Source organism: Hypanus sabinus, chromosome 16, assembly GCF_030144855.1.
Source record: "Hypanus sabinus isolate sHypSab1 chromosome 16, sHypSab1.hap1, whole genome shotgun sequence".
In the NCBI taxonomy this organism is placed as follows: domain Eukaryota; kingdom Metazoa; phylum Chordata; class Chondrichthyes; order Myliobatiformes; family Dasyatidae; genus Hypanus; species Hypanus sabinus.
In genome coordinates, this window is record NC_082721.1 from 49,263,071 (window position 1) to 49,286,755 (window position 23,685).

General features: G+C 39.3%; 1 protein-coding gene across 5 annotated transcripts in view; it reads right to left on the reverse strand.

Annotated features, from left to right (window-relative positions):
- eps15l1a (epidermal growth factor receptor pathway substrate 15-like 1a) overlaps nt 1–23,685 on the reverse strand; it is a 495,582-nt gene that overhangs the window by 35,349 nt on the left and 436,548 nt on the right. For 3 of the 5 annotated variants that reach the window (XM_059991699.1, XM_059991700.1, XM_059991698.1), the window contains one exon: nt 7,384–7,589. The exons of the other annotated variants lie outside the window; for them this stretch is intronic. In XM_059991699.1, coding sequence (XP_059847682.1) covers nt 7,384–7,589 — 206 coding nt within the window. The remainder of the gene's footprint in view (nt 1–7,383; nt 7,590–23,685) is intronic. 5 annotated transcript variants of the gene reach the window in all.

The following is a 23,685-nucleotide window of genomic DNA, read 5'->3' on the forward strand; positions in this document are numbered from 1 at the left end:
ACATTAATTAAGGCAAGGAAGGGAATCTGATCAAAACAAAATGGCATTATATCATTTCTGCACATGAAAAATGTGGATGTCCTAGTCTTTGTTGGTGAGAGGGTTTCGAATTCACTTTTCAGTCTGTTCTGTTTCATTTTAGTCCTTAGTAATTTAAAGATTAGGACCTGTGAGATCTCAGGCTCGGCAAGAGAACTGTATTATAACAATACGGCAGGTTAACAGAGGCACAGATCAAGGTGAAAAATTTTTTAAATGAATTTGTTGTACATGATATTCAGTTTGATAGGAATTCAATGGATGCATCCAGGCCAGATGAAACTTGATTGCATATCAAAATGTAAGAATTGTATCATGGTTAACATGTCATTTTCCTCTCTATTTGTCAATCCTTATTATTTTCGTAAATAAATGTATGTTTTATAAAGAATTGTCGATATCATGTACATCATTAAGTGAAAGTTGTTCTACCTACAAACTGTGACAAGATTGTTAAATTTTGAAATATATCACTAATAACAATGTAATAAATTAAAACTGGAAGGCAGGTAAACAGAGCCACAGGTCAAGATGAAACATTTTAAATATAAACTTATTCAGAACAGTTGCACAAGGTGGTTGAACTTGTGCATGAATTCCCAAATTTAGATGCATCTTGGAAAGATGTATTATTCAACATCCAGCTACTTTTCCATTGACATGTGCTTCTCAAGTGTCCTTAACTCTCAAGCCTAGGGGAACACATCAGAAATTCTGGGCTCAGATCATTACTCTTTCACTATCCCACACCACCTCTTCAAAGTCAGACATGTTTTGCATGCACAATGGTGGAAGGAAATCATCTGCAAAAAATGAAAACCCGTGGTAATATGTAAACTTGTTATTGTCTTTTCTAACTGTTTTTTTCAATCCTGTTTAATCCTGTGTGTTATCTCTGTGAGGTTAGCTGTTATAAACAACCCCAACTGACTTCTCTGATCAGGAACCTCACCAAAGCATAATAAGGCAGTATCATATGATTGCCTCCCATTTCAATTTTTACACATATGTGGATTCATTATTTAGGGCTTCAGGGTCAACAAATTAGAGCAAGACAAAATGTCAATCTCTAATTGAGCATAACAAAGAACAGCTTAGTGTTGACTTGTTTGTCCTCAGTCTGCCACACCCAAAGATAGATTTCTCCAGGTAGTTAATGTGGTTACCCCAAGGTAACAAGCCCTTTATGCAAAAGGCAATGCTTCTTAGATTTGCAGAACTCTCACGCATGTCAAATCAAAGCATCTTAACTTTGATCTGTCAGCTCAGCAATTCGAAAACCATATTTCACTATCTTGTAAACACCTTACTCAGGAAATCTTTCCCCTCCCAAAACAAACTATCTTTAAATGTAGACTGAAGTGCCACCCTCGGGAGCAATAGTGAACTTACAGGAACCGATGAGGTTCTGGTTTACATCTATTATTCAACAATCTGCGCAGCAATGACAAAAGCAAATTGGACTCGGTGTTTGCAGAGTGAGGTATGACACCAAAGCCTACATTTTACTGCCAGCCTTGTGTCCCTTTACTGGAAAAGAATGTACGTGTACAGTTGATCTTTATCACGCTAAGCTGCCCTTGTGTGTAGTTGGTGAGATACCAAAAGGGCATCTGCTTTTGTGGTCTTCTCAGAAAAGCATTCAGGATAGGAAGAGAGGGAAAAGCACCTCTGCACCTTCACAGAGAGCATGGTTAATACATGGATCAGCTTTATGTAAGATTCTATCAGGTAATAAAATATTAAGCAAAAATCTGTCAGGTTGGGCATTTCTTGATTTTTATTTAATACTCAGGGTGTAGGAGGCTCTGGATAGAGGTAGTACATTTGCTATCTGGCAGCTGCACTCTACCTAGGAAGGTGGTTGGGCGTCACTAGTCTTCATCCATTTCCTAAATCTCCCACTTCTGCCTCCAAGTGGCACACCCCAGACCACTGCTAAAGCTCATGAAGGGGTGGTATTAACATGGCACCACTGGGCGAAGGACCTCGTCAATGTAGTCACTGGCCAGGGAAGATGAGTTCCTCAAAGAACTGTAACAGCCATGTGTTCGAGACCAGGGCGAACCACTGAGTTAGAGGACATCAGATATAGTCTGGCCTGGAGAGGGATGGGCGCCGCCAAGCCCAAGACACACGAAAGCGGGTTGTGGGCTCTGAACCAAACTGATGTAAAACTCAGATAAAAGCATCAAATATTGAAATGGAGAAAAAAAAAGCCATTTTAAAACCTTGATATGTTAAAATTAACAACTTGTAGCTGTTTTCAAAAGGGAGAAGCGTTCTTCAGAAGGTTTCAGAAAGTTTCAGATTTAACAGCAAAAAAATGATTAAAGAAGCACCTACATTCAATGTGGTATGCATAAAACAGATAAGATCAAAACTTTGCTGGGATGAACCTTTACTTTGGTTAAGACTAAGTTGGTCTCATGCTCAGAAAAGATCTGTACCTACTTTGAAATGCACTTCCTTTAAAATTTCATGACTTCCAAGAAAGATCTCTGAATGAAACATAAATATATTGCTGATGCACTCAACTTGTAGGGAAAGTGGAGATCGTGGGAGAGCTGGGAGATATGGAGGTCATAGTAAACAGATATGGATATGCAATGTGTATGGACACAAGGGAGGAGAGGGCTATATCCTCAAGAGAGTGAGGCAAACATGAACCTAGAAGCAAGAAAGAGTTGCACAAATCTACAAGTGAGGGAGTGAGTGCAAAACCTGTAAAATGTTGGCTATTAAGATTGTGGGGAACAGCAGTGTTAACTAGCATGAAAGGGAAGGGATAACAAGTCTACAAGGATGTGAGGATGGATAGGACCTCTATTCCTGGGGAAATACCTTCAGCTGGAAAACATTCTCCTCCCACGGCCCTCAGTTTAACAAACAAAATAAACTGATCTATCTTAATACCTTCAGAATTAAAGAATGTGCTACAATTCTACTTTTTGTGCTTTTTCACATGTACATCAAAATATCTTTCCACATTTCTTTCAAGTTATGTATACCATTCTTTAAAACAGCACAAGTCTTCATGCAACATCTTTTAAATTACAAACCATTGATCTGCTTGCAAACTCAACTGCATATTTAAATGTATGACATTTAAAATTCATGTAATGCCTATTACTGCACTTCTAGTGTCATCACAGTGGAAGTCAGATTGTATCTCAAGTAGCTGAATATGTGGATGACTGTTTTTACTAGCAAAGTTGAAGACCTGTGCATTATTCTTCTTGAAATTGTTTCAGCTTTGAAACTGGCACCATCTTAAGTGATATGAAACATTGCCTGGACGTATCTGTCACAACTAATTGTAACCTAACTGGCCTAATTTATCAACGACGCATCGATGACATCACTGTGTCCAAGACCAGAAGCCATGGATGACCGCGGAGGTGTGTGCACTGCTGTGGACCTGTGACTCCACCTTCACAGCAGGTGACAAGGCAGTCCTAACAACAGCAAAGGGCCAAACTGTCCCAGGCCATCAGAGAGGCAAAGTGTGCACACGTCCAGTGAATCCACAGCCACTTCCAGGGCAATGGTGACACACGGAGCATGTGGAAGGGCATTCAGGACATCACCAACTACAGGACAACATCACCTGACTGTGCGGGTGATGCCTCCCTCCCAGATGCACTGAACAACTTCTACGCTCGTTTTGAGGCAGAAAGTGACATGGCAGCAAGGAAGTCCACCCCTCCTCCAAATGACCAGGTGCTGTGTCTCACTGTGGCCGATGTGAGAAGAACCCTGTGCAGGGTCAACCCACAGAAGGCTGCTGGACCAGCCAATATTCCTGGTAGAGTGCTCAGAGGATGTGCAGACCGGCTAACAGATGTTCTCACTGACGTCTTCAACATCTCCATGAGCAGCGCCATCATTCCAACTTGCTTCAAGGCCGCCACCATCGTCCCCGTGCCGAAGAAGTCTTCAGTGTCGTGCCCCAATGACTACCGTCCCGTTGCACTCACATCCATCATCATGAAGTGTTTCGAGAGGCTTGTCATGAGGCACATCAAGACCCTGCTGCCCCCCTCACTGGACCCCCTGCAGTTTGCGTACCATCCCAACTGCTCAACAGACGACACCATTGTCATCACCCTCCACCTGGCCCTCACCCACCTGGACAAAAAAGACATGTACGTTCGAATGCTGTTCATAGACTTCAGTTCAGCATTCAACACAATCATTCCTCAGAAACTGATTGGAAAGCTGAGCCTACTGGGCCTGAACACCTCCCTCTGCAACTGGATACTAGACTTCCTAACCAGGAGACCTCAGTCAGTCTGGATCGGAGGCAGCATCTCCAACACCATCACACTGAGCAGGGGGGCCCCCCAGAGCTGGGTGCTCAGTCCACTGCTGTTCACTCTGCTGACCCACGACTGTGCTGCAACACACAGCTTGAACCACATCAAGTTCGCCGATGACACAACCGTGGTGGGTCTCATCAGCAAGAACGACGAGTCAGCATACAAAGAGGAGGTGCAGCAGCTAATGGACTGGTGCAGAGCTAACAACCTGTCTCTCAATGTGAACAAAAAAAAAGAGATTGTTGTTGACTTCAGGAGGGCACAGAGCGACCACTCTCCGCTGAACATCGACAGCTCCTCGGTAGAGATCGTTAAGAGCACCAAATTTCTTGGTGTTCACCTGGCGGAGAATCTCACCTGGTCCCTCAGCACCAGCTCCGTAGCAAAGAAAGCCCAGCAGTGTCTATCTCCCACCACCCATCTTCATCACATTCTACAGGGCCTGCAGCGGATAGTGAGGTCAGCTGAGAAGATCATCAGGGTCTCTATTTCCGCCATCACAGACATTTACACTACACTCTGCATCTGCAAAGTAAACAGCATTATGAAGGACCCCAGGCACCCCTCATACAAACTCTTCTCCCTTTTGCCATCTGGGAAAAAGCACCAAAGCATTCGGGCTCTCAAGACCAGACTATGTAACAGTTTCTCCCCCCCCCCCAAGCCATCAGACTCCTCAATACCCAGAAACTGGACTAACACCAACTTACTGCCCTCTACTGTGCCTACTGTCTTGTTTATTATTTATTGTAATGCCTGCACTGTTTTGTGCACTTTATGCATTCCTGGGTAGGTCTGTGGTCTAGTGTAGTTTTTTTTTCTGTGTTGTTTTTACGTAGTTCAGTGTAGTTTTTGTACTGTTTTATGTAGCACCATGGTCCTGAAAAACGTTATCTCATTTTTACTGTGTACTGTACCAGCAGTTATGGTCAAAATGACATGACTTGAGTTGACTTGACTTATAGAATGGCATGGCATAAGATGAGACAATTAAACCCATAGGTGATCTGCTCATTCCAGAGACCTCATCCAGTTACGTTATTGACATAACTGATCTAGTCCAGCTACTGTTTAATGTAGATTGCTAAGAAGTTAAAATAAGAGATTCAAGTGATGAAGGTAGGATAAGACAGTGGAACATTCTTGCAAATGGCAATTATATCCATGTGACACAAGAATTGTACACCATTGCTCAGCCCAAAGATAGATACTGTGATTTGAGAAAGATTAATGCAGTAACATATTTAGTGACAATTCCCACCCTCAATAGTGATACAGAGGGCAAGTATTCAATAAGTGAAGATGGAAAGGATAAATGTTGTTCTGAGAAACTCAATGGAGTGACACCCTGGGCTACAAGGATTGTTCCCTTTTAATTATAACTGCCTTCTTATGTGTCAGTTACAATCAAACACTAAATAACTTCCCAAGTTATTCCTTGATTTTGTAAGGGTTTCTCCTTGTTTACTTAGTTATATGATGCTACTTCCATATTTAAAAAAAAATCATCCTTACATTTATCCTCTCTCTAGCCCATTAGGAATTATAGATGTCCATATGCAATCAGCTCTCACTGTTCTGAGCTCGAGTCTGGGTCCAGTCTGATTAATATCTCTGTTTCCCAATATCACTCCATGTATATCCTTAATCTTAATATAGGCCTAAGTATATTTCCATTTTTGAGAGCTGAAGAAGGCACCAGACAAATTAACTGAGCAGCTGATAATTAAACAGGCCTTCTTTTTCAAATCAGACTGAGTTCATCAATCTAATGATATACTCTTTATTTTCTTCTCTTCCTTTTGATAGTTCATTAATATGTAACTCAACAACACATCAAAAAATTATCTTTGGGTCTATATCCTGGCACTCACTAATGAACGCCACTGTTGGAGTACCTTCACCATAAGGACTGGTGGTAGATACTCATCACCTCCTTGAAAGCCAATTATAGATCCTGTAGATAAACAATAGTAAACACTCTACCTTTGGAAATAGAGGTAAAGTACATCAAAGAAAGGATACCTTGGGCTAGAAGGTGAATTTAAAACAAAAACAAGCACAGATTCTAAATGGGAGATGGAGAACTACAGTGACAAAGCTACAGATTCTTACAGAAACTCATGCATACAGCCTTATTACAGAAGAAATATAACCTGCTCACACCTACTGATGTTTTCGGTTGGCTATGTTCAGTTCATTAATTGCAGAAGTACATTCACTAGCTTTAAATATAAGCAGAGAGGATACTGATGCACATCAAGTTCATAAGTAATACACTCAGGACTGAGAGCTGAGTAGTGATACTGTTGGCACAGGTTAATATAAATCTCAATTTATCATCAATGCCTCACATGCATCAGTTAAGTATTACTACAAGCAACTGCACTGAAGCACAATCAGATCAGCTGTCTCAAGTTGTGCATGGTAAGGAAATGGGGGGGGGGGGTGTTGAGGAGTGGGAGAGAGAGTGGCAAAGAATAGAGGGGACAAGAAAGAAATGTTAACACTCAGCCACCAACCAAATATGTGTTGGCCAAAGGCCTTAGTGATATACCTACCCTGGTTGAAATTTAATAACGACATATATCACCAAAATAAACACTTCAAACCAGTTTATGACAGCAACATAACAGTAATCACATCCAGTTTAATTCTGGCTGGAATTATTCAACCTCTTGCCAATCATTGGTTGTCAATGATTACTGTATTATTTTTTTGTCATTATGTCCAGCTTGTCAATTTTATTTTTGAAAAGGTTGCTTGCTGTCATTATAAGGTTGGCCAATAGTTTAATCTTTTTTTCCCTTTACATTAGACAAAAAGCGAGAAAAGGGCAAAAGATATTGAGTAGATCAGTATTATTATGGAAAAATGGCTAGCATGATTTCCACGAGAATGGTAAGTGAAGCTGGTGAGGCGTCCAGTTGTAGGCTTTAGTAGAATGATCCTACTAGCAGAGTGGGTAAGGGTATTGGGAGGGAGTGATTGTGGACAGAGAGTATCACTGATCTCAACTTACAGAGCTGAAGTCTGCAAAACCCAAAGAAGAGTCTTTAGAAGTTTTACTTGAGGAAGAAGGCGTGAAGGGATCTTTACCGCTGAATGGGTCACCGAGCCCCTTTTTACTTTGAAACTGGTCACCGTCATAAGCGCCAAAGGGCTGGAAAGGATCGTGGGACTTGACAGAGTCGGCCGAGCCAGGCCTGTTTACAAGGGTACTTTTACCTGGAAAGTTTAGAAAGAAAAGCATTATTTCCCACCAGGAGGTAAAGTCAGCCTTTAATCTTTCACCAAAGGCACTTAGTTATATCGTATCTCTTTTGTTAATCTTCTGTGATGTCTTATTGACAAGACTTTAGAGTTCTGCTAGGATATTGTGGATGAGTAATTCAAAAGCCAGGCTTCTGCTAAATGAACTGACATTACACTATATAGACTGAAATTCAAAACTCCTTCCCTGCTGTGCCCCCAATATCAAGGACATATTTGTTTCCAGACTGCTTCCACATATGTTTTGGTCAGTGATTCTGTCAATGACTTTTGGTCAATAACTCAGGAGGTATTTAAATGACTGTTTCTAATGACTGATGCATAAAATGAAGTTGGAAGATAACGGGGGAAAAAAATGAAGACAATTACATTAGCTGAAAGGGTTTGGAAACACACTGTAAAACTGAAAACAGGGCATGGTGCATGCCGGTGATAAACTTGATTCTGATTCTGGTGTTGCTTGGTGAAATGGTGGTAAAGAGGTTAATTTGTGTTTCAAAATTGAATCACAGGACGTGTTACTCTCTATTCAAACATAGCTGAAAAAGATACTTGATTTTAACTGAAAATTTGCTGACGTTTGAATTCTGATTTTCTCCAAGTGAGATTTATGCTTCCAGGTAAAAATGATGTAACAATATTTTGAAGAACAGCAACATCATTTTACAAATAAGACCTTAAAAGAGCAGAATTAGTCCATTTGGCCCATCAAGTCTGCTTCACCAGTTCATCATGGCTGATCTACTTTCCCTCTCAACCTCATTGTCCTGCCTTCTCCCCATAACCTTTTATGCCCGACTAATCAAGAACATATCAACCTCCATCTTAAACACACCCAATGCAACAAATTCCACAGATTCACTATGCTCTGGCTAAAGAAATTCGTCATCTATGTTTTAAATGGTTGTCGCTCTATTTTGGGCATTTGAAATCTGATTTAAAGTTAACATCACAGCAGTGCTTCGAGAATATTCTGGGGGATCTGATGGGTAGAACTCAGAAATAAGAAATGGGTAATGGGTAATGGGATTCTACCATATGCTCCCAAAGAGTCAGTGAGATTTAGAACAGTAAATATTTATAGACAGCAAGGATTGGTACAGGAAAAACAGGGTTGAAATTAGACCTGACTTTAAAGTTCTCTTATTTTGACTTGTACTGCCATTGTGCTAAGGGATTGCATGTCACAGAATTTGTCCAGGAAAGTGAATGGAATATACTCATCCTCAAGAGAGATTGGATAGATTTGTTTCTCTGGAATCGAGGAGTGACCTCATCAAGGCTTGCAATATTATTCAGGGTTTAGATAGGGGAGATTGTCTTTATTATGAGGTTGGGAAATCTAAAATTATAGGGCATGGGGTTAAAGTGAGAGGGGAAAGATTTAAAGGGTACTCAAGGGACAAGGTTTTCACACAGATTTTGTGGGAAAACGGAATGAGCTACAAAAGGTGATGATGTGAAGGAGTACAATTACAGTGTTTAAAAGACATTTGGATAAGTAAATGGATAGAGGGATATAGACCAAATGGAGACAGAAAGGATTGGCACAGATAGGCGTCTTGGTTGGCGTGGAGAAATTGGGCCAAGGGTCTCCTCTGTACTGTATAAATCAATCTATGAATAGCTAAGCTTTCTGTTTAAAACCAAAGATGAAAACACAGAATACTATCATACAATAATCAGCATGACACATTAATATCTGTGTGGCCAGAAGCTCATTCAGAAGAGGTTACATAAAAGTACTACATACAAAGGAAACACAATGCAGTTGATCATGTATCACTCTTGTACATATCTGTGCTAGTAAAGTTTTATAGTAAAGTTTTGATGAAGCCATGAGGGAAGTTTGTGAGGCTGCGGCAAGCAAGTTCCTTGAAATAATCCCAGACTCTTCTGGAACTTTTAGAAATGAATAGAGGCAAATAACATGAACCTACTCCTCTAATGACTCAAAGTTTATCCTTGCTTTTCAGTGGAAGGAATAAGAAGGTCCACGGTCCAAAGCAGCGGAAGGTTCCTAATGGAAAATGGAGGAAAGAGGTCCCTACACCTGAAAGTCCTAGAGGGCCTGAGCAAAGCTGGTGTTCTGACATGAAGCTCTGCTGTTGAACAGCCTGCTGATGCTCACTTTCAAGGTTTAAAGTATTAACTGTACCATATCAAGTCAGTCTCTTGTAAAGGTATTTACTATGCACATTTAAAGTTTCTATGGTATCACACTATTATGACCGTTGCATAGGAATGAAGGACCCATTCATTTCAATAGCTTCTTTGATGATGCTTTGTCAGGAGTGACTCATTTGAGGCAAACTCTCAGATAAAAGTAATATGAAGAAGCAAACCCAGAAAGAAAACTAACGGTTTTCTGTCAATGGTGACCAAGCCATGGAAATAATCCTCCATTTGCATCTGCAACAAACTCCTGCTTAATTGGATCAGTTTGGACTGATAAAAATGGTGAAAGTCAATAAACTGTTACATAGTCACCAAACAGAAGTCTTTCAGTGAGGTAAAATGCAGTTGAGAGTACTCATAAAAAGTCATTTTAAAAATCAGTTATCTTCACCCGCTGAGAGGAGAAATGTGTGTTCTGGATTCCTCTAGAACTCCATCAATGGTGAACTGGAACACTGATGCAGGATTAAAATAATCATGGCTAGATATCACAGAGAAATATAACTAACAGGAAATTTTAACATTTTGCTTTATTAGTCCATGAAGGAACAATCCTGAAACTCCAATTGTGGATCTGTTCTTAGCAGACGGCATAAGCTGAAAGTAGCAGTAAACATTGAACAAATTCTTTAATACATAGCATATTTGTAGATCAGAAAAGAATCATTGCTAGTTCTTTAGTAAATGAAAGCAGCAGGCTGAGGGTTATATGGCATTATAGTACCTACTGTAACATGCTATAAAGCCACAGAAGTTTCAGAATCTCATTGTGAAAGTAGTTAAACTGCTTCTTTTGAAATGTGCATAAACACACTAGAAATGCAATTTGAAGGATTTAAGAACATATTTTAGCATTTGAACATTTTTAAACACAATTGATTGAAAATGGAAATACTAATTATTCAGAATGAAAGAGAACATTTCTGTTAAGATTCTGATTTTGTTCAGTTATCAACAGTTTAGTAGGTGCCCATGAAGAGTCATACAGGAGAGTTTATTAGCTTAAAGTTCTTTGGAAAATCATGATAAATATGTGCTTTACATCTTTTAATTTCAGAGCATGACTGACAACTTTTAGATCAATTATTAAAAACTGTTCAAAGCAAATTTTCTAACAATTAGCTATTAATACTCTCCAATCATTTAGAGAAAGTTATCCAGGGCTCAAATATTATATATAAATCTTTAATGCAAATGTTTAATTCTTTAAACTCAGTTCACAGCTGCAATTATCTACAAGTAGTTGCTGGTTAAATACTGCTGACTTTCCAAATGGCTTGGCAAGTTCAAAATTATTTAGTAACTCTGAGTTGGGATAAACATCTCTTGATTGGCTTCTCACTCTTGAACATTATTTGATAGCTCTAGTAGGCAGTGCAGATGTCAGGACATTTGGTACGTGGGAAACACTATGCCACATTGCCACCTTAAATACTGTCAAAATTCATACATAAAAGTGCATCCATTAATTTGCACACTCGCAATGAATCAATGGTTTGAAAACAAGATGAGGTAAACAAAAGAAAGTCAGCTGATTTGGGGAAGATTTGCCATATGGAAAAGGAAATCAAATCGCAACTTTAGAACGATAAATCCTATAACATTAAGTACAGGCATACAAGTAGCAGCATGGACATGGAGAGAAAATTGACTAATTTGGCTAACACAGAGCAATAATGAAAGGTTGCTTTCAAAATGGAGGCAAACGTACAGTGAAGTTCTTCAGAGACCAGTGCTAAAACCATTCCTCAACCTGGACTAGGTAAACAGTATACAACTTCTAAATCAACGTAAGACGTGGAAACATAATTGTGAAGACAACAGAAACAGACCTCAAGGAGATATAAATAGATTTGTAGAATGGATGGTGATGCAGAGAAATGTGAACAGTTACAATGTGGTAGAAAGACTGAGGGGAAAAAAATCTACTAGAGGGCACAATTTTAAAAGGAAGATCTAGAGGCCCTTATGCAAAGTTTGTTGCCAGTGGCATAGTAGGTTGAGAAACCATACAGGGTCCAGTGTTTCTAAATAAAAGCATGGAAGGCAAGAGTAAGGAAACTATGACAAATCTTAGTTAGATACCCAATCAGCCACAATTGGCATACTGTACCCTGTTGCAAGTGCCACATTTCAAAAAGATGGAAAAGCTCTAAAGAGGATGCAAAAGAGATTGATGCAAATGATCCAAGGATGCTGGACTTAATTGTTGAGACTAGAGCCACTGCAGTTGTTCTTGTACAGGGAAATTGAGATGATATCAACAGAGATATGAAAAATCATTAAGAGCATCTGCAGAGCAGATAGAATTTAGAACAGTACAGCACACTATAGGCCCTTCAGTCCACAATGCTGTGCTGACCCTTTAAGCTACTCTAAGCTCTAATCCTTCCCTCCCACATAGCACTCCATTTTTCTACCATCCATGTGCCTATCTCAGACTCTCTTAAACATCCCTAATGTATCTCTACCTTTACCACCACCTCTGGCAGCATGCTCCATACACCTACCACTCTCAGTATAAAATAATTACCTCTGACATCCCTCTATACTTTCCTCCAAACACTTTAAAGTTATGCCCCCTCATATTAGTCACTTCCACCTTGACTAAAAAGTCCCTGGTTGTCCACCCTATCTAAGCCTCTTATCATCTTGTACACTTCTATCAAGTCATCCTTCATCCTCCTCCTCTCTGAAGAGAAAAACCCTAGCTTACCCAACCTAGCCTCATAAGACATGCTCTCTAATACAGGCAGTATCTTGGTAAATCTCCTCTGCACTCTCACTAAAACTTCCACATCCTTCCAATAATGAGGAGACCAGAAATGAACACAAATGTTTGGTCTAACTGAGTTTTACAGACCTGCAACTCTACCTCACAGTTCTTGAACTCATTTCTCTGAATAATGAAAGCCATACACACCATACACTTTCTTAATCACACCATCAACTTGTAATGCAACTTTGAGAGATCTATGCTTGTGGACTCCATGACCCTTCAGTTCCTCCACGTGGCCAAGAATCCTGCCATTAACCCTGTATTCTACCTTCAAGTTGACCTTCCAAAGTGAATCACTTCATACTTTTCCAGATTGAACTCCATCTGCCACTTCTCAGCCCAGCTCTGAATCTTATCAATGTCTCAAATAGCCTTCTATACTATACATAACACTACCAACCTTCGTATCATCTATAAACTTATGAACGAATCCTTCCACTTCCTCATTCAAGTCATTTATGAAAATCACAAAGAGCATGGGTCCCAGAACAGATCCCTGTGGAACATCATTGATTACTGAGATCCAGCCAGAATGCGCTCAATCCACTACCACCTCTGTGGGCAAGCAAATTCTGAATCTATGCAGCCAAGTTTCCCTAGATCCCATGCCTCCTAACTTTCTGAATGGGAACCTAACTAAAATCCATAGACCACATCCACTTCTCTATCTTCTTCAAAGTGCTTTGTTACATCTTCAAAGAATTCAATCAGACTTGTAAGGCATGATCTACTCTTTACAAAGCCATGCTGACTATTTGTAATAAGACCATGCTTCTCCTAAATGCTCATAAATTCTGTCTGTAAGAATCCTCTCCAATAATTTTCCCATCATTGACATTAGACTCACTGGTCTATAATTTCAAGGGTGATTCCTCTTCCCTTTCTTGAACAAAGGAACAACATCTGCCACCCTCCTATCTTTTATTTCTACTCCTGTCACCAGTGAGGATGCAAAGATCATCAACAAAGGGCAACAATTTCTTCCCTCACTTCCTGTAGTAATCCTGTCCAGTTGTGGGGTCTCATCTATCCTAATACTTTTTTCTCCAAATGATAGAGATAAAAAATTTTCCCCATTGGTGGCAGTTGGTCAAGACTAGAGTGCATAGAATTTAAGTGATTAGCAAAGGATCCTTGAGTTTTTACACAGCAAATGATTAGCTCCAGAATGCACTGCCAAGAGGATTAGTTGATTCAATTGTGGTATTTTGAAGGAAAGCGGCCAAATATCAGAGAGAAAAGAATATGCAACTCCAGTTAGAGGGAGGACAGAAGTTGGACTATTTGTTATGCTTTAACATAAAGCCTGCAAAGACTCAACAGGCTGAACAGCTTTCTTCTATTGTGTTACCAGTCCCTAATTCTGCATACCCATACAACACTTAAAATTAATTCTCAATTACTTATACATTAGACGTTAAAGGAGCATTAGCAGCAACACACACAAAATGCTGGTGGAACTCAGCAGGCCAGGCAGCATCTGTAGGAAGAAGCATTGTCGACATTTCGGGCTGAGACTCTTTGTCAGGACTAAGTGAAAGAAAAGGTAGTAAGAGATTTGAAAGTAGGAGGGGGAGGGGGAAATCCAAAATGATAGGAGAAGACAGGAGGGGATGGGGTGAAGCTAAGAACTGGAAAGTTGATTGGTAAAAGGGAAACAGAGCTGGAAAAGGGAAAGGAATATGGGGTGGGAGGCCAAGGGAGAGAGAAAGGGGGAGGGGGGTAGCACCAGAGGGAGATGGAGAACAGGCAAAGAGTGATGGGCAGAGAGAAAAAAAGGAAGGGGGAAAATAAATAAATCCAGGATAGGGTAAGAAGGCGAGGAGGAACATTAACGTAAGTTAGAGAAGTTAGCAGCAAACAACTTTTTTAGAGTTGAGATTGCAATCAAATCAACCATGATCTCATCAAATGACAGAGCAGGGTTGAAGGATGGAGTGGCCTGATCCTGCTTTTGATTTACACATTTATAAGTAACCTATGAGGCCATAACTGTTAACATGTGTATGTGTAATTCCTCCAAAATATAAACTGATTTTTAAAAAATAGTAACACATACTTAATTAAAATTTAAAGTTGCGAGAGGCATGGATATGGTATACAGCTGATAACTTTTTTGCACCATTCTCTGTAAACTCTAGAGACTGTATGCCTGAAAATCCCAGGAGATCAGCAGTTTCTGAGGTACTCAAATCAGGAGGTACTCAGTCTGGCACCAACAATCATTCCACAGTCAAAATAACTTAGATCACATTTCTTCCCTATTCTGATGTTTGGTCTGAACTACAACTGAATCTCTTGACCATGTCTGCATATTTTTATGCATTGAGTTGCTGCCACAGGACTGGCTGATTAGACACTTGGATTAATGAGCAGGTATATAAGTGTACCTAATAAAGTGGCTACTATATATACATTACTATGTCAAGAAACATGTGGATTTGAAGGATAACCGGAAGGTAGTGGATTGCCTGTGCACCAGTTGCCTGTTTCTTCTTGTGTGTATTTCGAAAGATGTTGTTGTAGTAACATAAGCAGAGTAACTATAGTGCATTGTGTAAATGACACACAGAATCTTTGGGGCATGGGTCAGATGCCAATCAAGCTGGCTATTTAACCCAGTTTCTTAATCTTTGTTGAAGTTGCATCCTTCCAGGTCAGTAGAGAGTATTCTATCATGCTGCTGATCTTAGGATTAAGCCAAGATGGATCATCCACTTGGCCAAACACGACTTCAAATATTTCATTTTTGGTTGGTACTCACATTGGTTTTCTACTTTTCCTTCCAAGTAGATAGTTCTACATTTCCTTTTAATCATACTCCATTTTCCACATTTTATTTATTCAATCTGTCCATAATACTTGGGAGAATTGTGTTTTTTCTCTTTCTTTCTTTCTCTCTCTCTCTCTCTCTCTCTCTCTCTCTCTCTCTCTCTCTCTCTCTCCCTCCCTCCCTCCCTCCCTCCCTCCCTCCCTCCCTCTGGTTTTATCAATCCCTCTAACTCCACACCCCCTCTTTTGCCTTGCTGGCAAACCTGGATACAAATCAGTTGGTACCTTTCTCATATTCATTAAAGATAGTTTGCAAATAGACAAGGGAAAAGTACTAATGCCTGAGTTAACCCACTTAGTACTGCCTACCAACTAGAAAATATTCTGAGTATCTGCCTCTTAAATATCTTTTATACATACTAATTCATAAAGAACCCAATACCTTTTATCTGGTGTAGAAACCTTTTATAAAGGGGCATCCTTTCCCACTACCTGGTTAGTAATGTCCCCAAAGGACTGCAATAAACTTGATAAGTTTTATACTTCATAAAATCTCATTGACCCTGTATAATAATGTTTGCTTTCCACAGTGACAACCAACAATAAGCTAAATGACCTGTAGTCCCCTATTTACTCTCCTCTGCTTTTCTTGAACTGTGCCACTTTATTACTGGCCAGGGTCTTATCAAAACTTAAGGAATTTTAAAAGATTGCAATCATTCTGCCTACTATCATGCATGCACTTGGTTTAGAACCTCAGGATTCAGGCAATCAAAATCAGGCCATTTGTCAGTCATCACCCAATTAGTATGCACAGTATTTTTTTTTATCCAGTGAAAGTCACCGTGGTGATCCACAGAATCATTTTCTCTGTACACAGAGTAATTTCCTGTTGTAATGTCACTCAGAATAGTGATCCACTTTGTGTCTCTAGTGTCACCGTGAAAACATGATAAGCAACATGAATGTAATTGGGGTGTTGATGTTGGGAATAATGGTCTGGTGGAAAATGTCAACAACATTTTGCTTAAGGTGCTGGTGGATTTGGAGAATTATATAAATTTTGAGCTGGGTCTTCATCTTCAGGTACACTGTCTCAGATGGTCAAGTTTGGTACTGATATGAAAGCAGTCTTCTGAGATAAGAATTTCATGTTTTCCAAAGTCCCATTATTTACCTTTATTGCCAGATAGCATTGAAATGTGGGGCCAGATTTAAGTTTGTTTTGCCATATGACATGTAATACTCATTCTCCTATAAACTTCAGTGAATGAGACAATAAGCAGGAACATGGCTATATATTCACAATCTCAACAACTGAAGTTGGGTGGCCACATCTGGAATGCAGGCAACTCAGGCAGAAGTTTCCCAATTGTCCTGTAGTTAAGCTTAACTTCAGCAGGACACATCAAATGTGAGATGCAAAGAGAAACTTTAGAAAAGAAACTCACAGCTTGGCACTGGTCAACTTGTTAAAATCATGCCCATTATACCTCTAGATGGACTGAATCCATTCAGCAATTTGGGAAGCAGTTCTTTAGCCATCAGAAGACAACAATTAAAGCCCTGGTGATATCCTTCCCTGTAGCCAACATCAGAGAGACCCCTCTATAGATTATGCATATGTATGCTTTCTTTATTAAAGATGACCATGTTTAGGGCATCTCTGAGATTCCTTGGCTTGACTTCTCAGATGTGGGAGAAGAGTTTGTGAAAATGTAACTGAAATTTGTCTACTAAATTTTAGAACAACAGGTAATTTTAGAACTAGTTAACACTAAGAATTTCCAGCTCTAATTTCTGGTTTAAGTCAGATTAATCCCTTAGTTATGATAACATTAGTGGCAGCAAATCTTGTTTCAGTCTTCCTCATTTTGAAAGCAGAGGGCAACTTCAGTTGCATTTGAATATTTGTAGCTGAACTACCTGATGGTGTGGACTGCTTAGGTAAGTATTTTTACAATTGGGCAAGTTCAAAGAATGTTCAGCACTCACGGAAATACAGTATAAAACACTGTAAAACAGCACTCCAGGCAAGGAAGTGAGAAAGGAGATGGAAGAAATGGGAAAAGAAGTGAGAAGAACTGCCAGAGAACTGTTTCTGTGATTGGTCCAATATTTGTTTGTGATTAAAAATGTAAGACCAGTGGATAATGAATAATTGAGACTTAACTACACCTGCAGATATATTGCCAAATATTTATTGACCAATATAAACACAGCGAGAGCCCAACTTGGCTGTTCACCAGCTGCTAATGCAACATCTATGTGCTAACAATCTGGTTTAAATGTACAGTATTGTGTCACAGCCCAGCTGAATTTAATGGGGTGGTTCATGAAATTTGATTATGACTAATGCATTTTCAGATCAACATTTCATAGTTCTTTTAAAAAAAAATCCTGTTCTTTGCAAGTTGAATAGGAATCAGCCACTACCAGTCACCCACAAACACCAACCATATCTTGGCTGACACACAACCCACCTTCAAAAATATCAAGGAGAAAACCACTTATTGTCAAATGAAAACTCTTTGTGCAAATACAGCACCTATGACTATTTTAATTAATTGTGGTGTATTTTAATTCACTTTTTGTGAAGAACAGACTCAAAGGTATTCAGAGTGCTGATACAATTTTGAAGGAAAAGAGAAAGAAAACAAGAAAGATACAAATGATTCAGATTGCAAATATTTGTGTACATGGGTGTTTTATCACCCTTTGGTCTGATGAAAAAGATAACACGATGATAAGCTGTGAAGCATGGTGTCAGCCTCCTTTTTACTGACAGTGTTTATCAGAAAGCACTGCTGAGCTTGTTCCCATGATGAAACAATTATTATTTGTGCCAATAAATACATTTCAAAATTTGCTGTGTTTTGCATACATAAACACTGGTCATGAAGAAAAAGGCAGAGTGAAATGTAGGAAGGCAAGTAAAAGATCAGTAAGACAAGTTGGGCAATGGAAGATTTGCAAATGGGGAGAGAGAAAACATGAATATTGGAATTCTGGAATGGCTAAGGAGCAAGGGAGAGGAAGAAGTGACAAAGGAATTCATTAGTGAGAGCATGGTGAAGAATTCATAATGGGTAACATGAAGGAAAGCCAGGAGGACTTACACTAAAGCAAAAATGTAAGATTAAAAGTAACTCACCCAGCCAGACAATTTCCTTGCTTGCTGAAAGAAGTCATTATTGCTGCATCACAGGCTCATGAACTGAAGCAGCAATCTCTTTAACATACTGACTCTTAATAAAAGTGGGTATGTGGGCTATATTAGCTATCTCACACCACATTCAATCCCCAAAATCCAAACCAATCTGTTCTTAAACTCACAAAAAAGATACAATGCAGGAGGCCATTCAGCCCAGTGTCCTTGTTGGTCAAAGACAAGCTACCCAGCCTAATCCCATCATCTAACATTGGTCCTACATGACACAGCTTTTCAAAAACATAACTAGGAGTGTTTTTTAGGTTCTTCCAACCTTGCAGTGAATTTCAGAACCCTACTAGCAACTGAATGAAAATGCTTTTTGTCATTTTCCTTTTAATCCTACTAAACATACACCCCTTAGTTTTGGATAGAAAAGGTTTAGGGGTCTGGATCAAACAAAAGTAAATGAGATTAGCTTGAATAGACATTATGGTTGGCATGGACAAATTGTGCTGAAGGTTCTTTTCCTATGCTGTGTAATTATGATTCAATTTGATTTACTCATTCTGACACCCGTTATGATTTTTTACATCCTAATGATATCTCTCTTCAGACCCAAACGAAAACAACCCATCTTTCTTCATAGATACAATTTTATAGCACTGGCGAGATCTCACATCTCATCTACAGTCTCCAGAACAATCACATCTTTCCTATAGAGCTGATGACCATAACTTTATGCAGTGGCCCAACTAGAGTTAAATATGGTCCTTGCTTCCTGCTTTTACTGTTGTATTTGCCACTCTCCCTTCGATTCCATGTAGAACCACATCAAAAATCTTTCTAAATTCTAAACAAACCAGATAAAAAACACTGTCCTCATTGATGCTCCATGTTATCTTCCCAAATAATTCTATTAAATTAGTCATGTATATGATGCTCTTTTAACAAAGCCATTCTGAGGGTCCCCAAATAACCTGTGCTTTTATATTTGGCTCCTTAGAAAGGATTTATAATTTGCTAATTATAGCCTGTAAATCCTTGTAATTAAGTAACTCTAAAATATTGCCAATCTTTTATTTATCTGGCTCCACTTCAGTAAACTCAGAAGATAGAAAGATTGCAGTCAGAACACTGCAATTTCTTTTTAGCAAACGTTCCAGATTCCTTGGTTTCATTTAATTTGAAGGCGCGTGCAGGTGAGGTACAAGAATGGTATCTTTCAGGGAAAGTAAGCAAAATTTTCATAAAATTTTTTCATGATGGTATTTTCAAACTACTTTTAAAGAAAACACATTACAAAATTGTAGGAGTGAAAGGAGCAATAGAGAAATATAAAAATAAAAACAAGCTGAATCAGTTAACTTTGTTGAAACATGTCAGTTATTTGAAAATATTTACCATAACCACTAATGTGGAAAAAATAGTCTCTTGCAGTCTTAGCTGAAATATTCACATTAGTGCATGTACCCAAATACCCTGAAAAGCCGCAGCATTGGTATTGGTACACCAAAACCACAAGTGCAAGGGCTTCAGGTTTTATGCAGAAAAACATTTTGAAAAGGCATTAGATTATGTCCCAGACTTCAAAGAAATCAAAATTTTGACCTGCTCAGTTAGAAGTAGCAAAGGCAGCTTAATGTGGATAAGTGGAGGACAGATTCTCCTCTCTCTCCACCAAATACACTATCTTCCCTCCCTCCACTTTCACTGCACCTATGGCACTGCCTTTCCTTCTTCTCCCCTCTCATTGCACCGAGATCACAGCCCTCTCTCCATCCTCACTGCACCAAGGGTACTACCTGCCCGCCCTTCCACCTCAGTATAATGAGGTCATTGTCTCAGAAGATTTAATTCAGAAAGTTAGTACCTGTGTCCTCACAAAGTAGTCTAAATTACTCAGTACCAGAATAGCCCTCTAAGGCACCCAAGGTTTTGGTAGCACACATTCATCAGAGTACAATGGTGCTAGAAAGTTTGTGAACCCTTTAGAATTTTCACTATTTCTGCATAAATATGATGAAAAATGTGATCAGATCTTCAAGTAAGTCCTAAAACTAGATAAAGTGAATCCTTTGCTTCCAGTAACTGGTGTGACCTCCACACCCCACTTTGTACAGCAATAACTTTAACCAAATGTTTCCAGTAACTGCTGATCAGTCCTGCACATCAGTTTGGAGGAATTTTAGGCCATTCCTCCATACAAAACTACCTCAGCTCTGGTATATTGGTGGCTTCCTTGCTGTTTCAGGGTCTTCCACAACATTTTTATAGGATTAAAGTCAGGACTTTGACTTGGTCATTCCAAAATGTGAAATTTCTTCTGCTTTAACCATTCTTTGGTAGACTGACTTGTGAGTTTAGGGTTGTTTTTTTGCTGCATGGCCCACTTTCTCTTTATCTTCAGTTCACAGATGGGTATTCTGACATTTTCCTGTGGAATTTGCTGGTACAATTGAGAATTCATAGTTCTATCAATAAGGGCAGCAAAGCAGGCCAAACCATGACACTGCCACCACCATGTTTCACAGATGGGATAAGGCTCTTATGCTGGAATGCAATGTTTGCTTTTCGTCAAACATAATGCTTCTCATTTCATCCATCCACAGAACATTCTTCCAATAGCCTTCTGGCTCATCCACTTGATCCTTAGCAATTTAAGATGGGCAATAATGTTCTTCATGGAGAACAGTGGCCTTCTCCTTACAATCCTGCCATGTACACCATTGTTGTTCAGTATTTGCCTGATGGAAGACTCATAGACATTGACATTAGCCAATGCAAGAGAGGTCTATAGCTCCTTAGACATTACCCTGTGGTTCTTTCTGACCTACTGGAATATTACACACCTTGTTCTTCGAGTGATTTTTGTTGGCTGACCAATCCTGGGTTGAATTTCTTCCATTTGTACACCATCTGCCTGACTGTGGATTGGCAGAGCCCAAACTCTTTAGAAATAGTTTTGTATCCTTCTCCAGCCTGATGAGAAAACAACCAGAAAAGACAAACTTTTTTCTCAGATCCTCAAAAATCTCCTTTGATTGAGGCATGCCGCGCTTCCAAAAGCCTGTGTGGTGAAGATCAGACTTTAATAGTGAAGACCCAGGTTTATGTTCATTAAATAGGGCAGGGCCTCCCACACTCATGCCTGATTATCATCCCATTGACTGAAACACCTGACTCTAATTTCCCCTTTAAATGAACTAAAGGTACACATATTTTTCCCAGAAATACATGCAATATTGGATCATTTTTCTCAATGAACAAATGAACAAGTGTAATGTTTTTCGCGTTATTTATTTAATTGGGTTCTCTATCTAATTTTAGGATTTATGTGAAGATCTGATCACATTTTAGGCCATATTTACACAGAAATAGAGAAAATTCTATAGGGTTTACAAACTTTCTAGCACCATTGTATATCGCAAGTAACCACTTGTCAGTTAGAGGGGTGCTTACTAAGTAGCTCTATGCTACTCACAACTCCAGATGGCAAATTTTGCATCTCCTTTCAATAATTTCTCCTTACATTTGTACTATGCTGCAGGTACCACAAGGTTACTGACTTAACTTTGTACAAAATCATTGTGTTAAAAGTTTGCTAACTTTTCCTTCGGTCTTCATCTCTCCCCAACCCTTTTCCTGTGTCTCTCACTAATTTCTCCACTACCCTTAGGTTGATTTGAAAGAGACTCACCTCAGTTTCATGGGCCAACCATTTGATGTCAAAGTGACATGAAATGTCAAATGATCGTTCTTTGATCAACCTGTCACTTACAAATAATCACTTCCAAATGAATATACATCATCAAGTTTTCTACCCTCATTAACTGTCCATCTTCAAACTGTTTTCCCTGAGCAAATTCTCTGTGCTTGCTGTTTCACATTACTCCAAAAAGCTAACAATAGTTAACGACATTCAACATCTTTCCATGTTGCCACTGTCTTCATAATCAGACTTATTATCACTGACATAAACTCAGTGGCCACTTTATTAGATATCTCCTCTATCTAATAAAGTAGCAACTGAGTACATGTTTGTGGTCTTCTGCTACTGTAGCCTATCTACCTCAAGGTTCAACATGTGCATACAGAGATGTGTTGTGTTCACTTGCCTATAACTGCTGGTGAGACTTTAAGCCAGGAGATACAACAACAAAGCTGGAACCCAAAATAAACTTTTATACAATGCATCCCAAAGCGTGACAATTTAAATGGTTTACCCAAGAACAATCGAGACATTGTTCGGAACAACACAGAGTCAATGACACAATGCACAATGGACAGAGTCTACAGAAGTGAAGCAAAACAGTATCAACTGCATGGACCCTGTACAGATTACAGAGGAGGAGGTATTTACTGTCTTCAGGCAACTTAGGGTGGATAAATCCCCAGTGCCTGACAAGGTGTTCCCTCAGACCCTGTAGGAGGCAAGTGCAGAAACTGAAAGGGCCTTAGCAGAGATATTTAAAATCATTTTTAATGACAGGTGAGTTACCAGAGGATTGGAGGACAGCCAATGTCATTTCACTGTTTAAAGTGAGTCTCAAGAAATAAATCAGGATATTATAGGTCAGTGATCCTGACAATAGTGTGGGAAAATTACTCTAAGGGGCAAGATATATATGAGTATTTGGATTGACATGGATTGATTTAGGATAGTCAGCAAGGTTTTGTGCTTGGTAGGTCGTGTCTAATCAATCTTATAGATTTTTTGTGCAAGTTATCAGGAAAGTAAATGAAGGCAAGGCACAGGATGTTTCCTCTCATGTTCCCCTTTAACTCATGACCTCTAGTTAGTCTCATCCAACCTCAGTGGAGGATGCCTGAATCTTTCATACTTATGATTGACAACACCAACATATGTGGTGAAGTTACTGGCATCGTGTTTAACCATCCTTAAGCAACAGTAGAAAACACCAAAGAGAGATGACTGCTCTCCAAAAGTGTTTGTTGGACACCTTGGTCAAACAATAGGTCACATGAGTTCTTATGCAAAGTGAAGTGGAAATAACACTAATGTTCACAGTACCAAATTTTCAGAGCAAAGTGCGTGCCTTCCACGAGTCGCCTTTACTACCGAACGCGAGCCAAAAAATATCTTAACATTTAAACCAGGATTAAAATGTAACTCCTGAAGTAGTATCAAACTGGAAGTTGGTAATGAA